The following is a 1,667-nucleotide window of genomic DNA, read 5'->3' on the forward strand; positions in this document are numbered from 1 at the left end:
CGACAGCACCGGGAGAGGGGACCACAGCTTCAGAATGGAAGTATATGCTTGCTTATGAAATAAAGACTTTTCGGTTGACTTCATCAACCTTGTTCACAGAATGGACCTGTCTACTCTTGGACGTCACGTGTCTCTGACGTCACGTTCCAAGAGTAGATGGCATTCCGTGAACAAGGTTGATGGAGTCAACCGAAAATGTGGGGTAAGTCCCAATTCTATATCTAGTGTTGGAAGTTAAAGTTCAGTCTTTATTTCATAATGATTTGTACCAACACAGATGAACTTTCATGCTATATTCTTGCTTGTATGCCTGGATTGATACACCAGTTCTGTACTTAGTCTGATATTACTTTTCATTTAGACCTCACAAGCCATCAATGTTTCCGAAACATTGCCATGTTTCTCCACTGTGTTTCAGGTTTCAGTGATGAAGATTACGAGAAGCCTTTCTTCAGGAACCACTCTCTTGTGGGGAAGAAGGAGCCCTTTGTTCTCTCACCTGCAGGAGAAACACCTGTTGTACAGGTAAACACCTGTTGTACAGGTAAACACCTGTTGTACAGGTAAACACCTGTTGTACAGGTAAACACCTGTTGTACAGGTAAACACCTGTTGTACAGGTAAACACCTGTTGTACAGGTAAAACACCTGTTGTATATGTAAAAAACAGGCTTATACTTTCACAAAGTCTTGAGTAACAAGAGTTGGGGCACAATGTATAATGATATAAAATGAGTCAGTATTTTCAGCCCCAAAAATTGTTTCCACAAAAATGTTCTGACAAAAGTTTCAAATTCATGGCTCTCTCTCATACTAATTTGCCTAAAGATTCCTGCTACCATCAACCGTTACCTGCGCGACTACCAGAGGGAGGGAGTGAAGTTCCTGTATCGGCAGTACGAGGCTGGAATGGGAGCCATACTGGGGGACGACATGGGGCTGGGGAAAACTGTCCAGGTCTGTACTGAATTGTTGCATTCCTTTCAGTGTCAAGGGCCAATGGCTGAATAGTGCTGAACACCATCCACATGTTAGAAAATGTCTGTCCTTGGTGCTGAACACCATCCACATATCAGAAAAGGTCTGTCCTTGGTGCTGAACACACGCATGAGGTATTACATGTATGTATGTACATGAAAGATAGAAATTTGAGCACTTGTCAGCTTAGCTACAACTTTACGAAATGGCCTGAGTTGTAATTACTGGTACAACAAATAAACTGAAACTGAAACTGTTTTTTAGGTTTATTTTCTATATCTATGACTTCAGGTGATTTCCTTCCTGTCTGCTGTGTTGGGAAGAACTGGGACGAGAGAAGACATCACCAACTTCAAGAAGGTCAGATGCTAGATTTTAGTGGTACAAAAATTTGCGACAGAAATAGCAGTTTGTTACAGAGTCGCTTGTAAGGACTTAACATGGCATCACAGAGTTCCCTGAATAGCTAGAACTACATGTAGGTCAGTCAGTCAGAGATATCAGTGACAGGAACACAGGAAGAAGGTAGAACTGACAGTAGGCAGGGACTTCAAATGTACCTTAGATTAGGAAGGGAATAAAATGGAGGTGTTCAACTCCAGTCTTTGTCTGTGGTCTTCATGAGTTAGGGAGGGATTGTAGACCAAAACATGACACAACAGATACAGGTAACTTTTCTCGTGATATAT

General features: G+C 41.8%; 1 protein-coding gene across 1 annotated transcript; it reads left to right on the top strand.

Moving 5' to 3' along the window:
* Nucleotides 1-418: 418 nt before the first annotated feature.
* On the top strand, nt 419-1,338 carry LOC109469412 (DNA excision repair protein ERCC-6-like 2; the record flags this gene model as incomplete). The annotated part of the gene is made up of 3 exons (XM_019767915.1): nt 419-525; nt 829-957; nt 1,270-1,338. Coding segments are annotated over 3 exons (305 nt in total), but the record flags the coding sequence as incomplete, so codon positions are not given.
* Between the last annotated feature and the right edge of the window lie 329 nt (nt 1,339-1,667).

Source organism: Branchiostoma belcheri, unplaced genomic scaffold (genome assembly GCF_001625305.1).
Source record: "Branchiostoma belcheri isolate BF01 breed outbred unplaced genomic scaffold, Haploidv18h27 scaffold2014, whole genome shotgun sequence".
Classification (NCBI taxonomy): domain Eukaryota; kingdom Metazoa; phylum Chordata; class Leptocardii; order Amphioxiformes; family Branchiostomatidae; genus Branchiostoma; species Branchiostoma belcheri.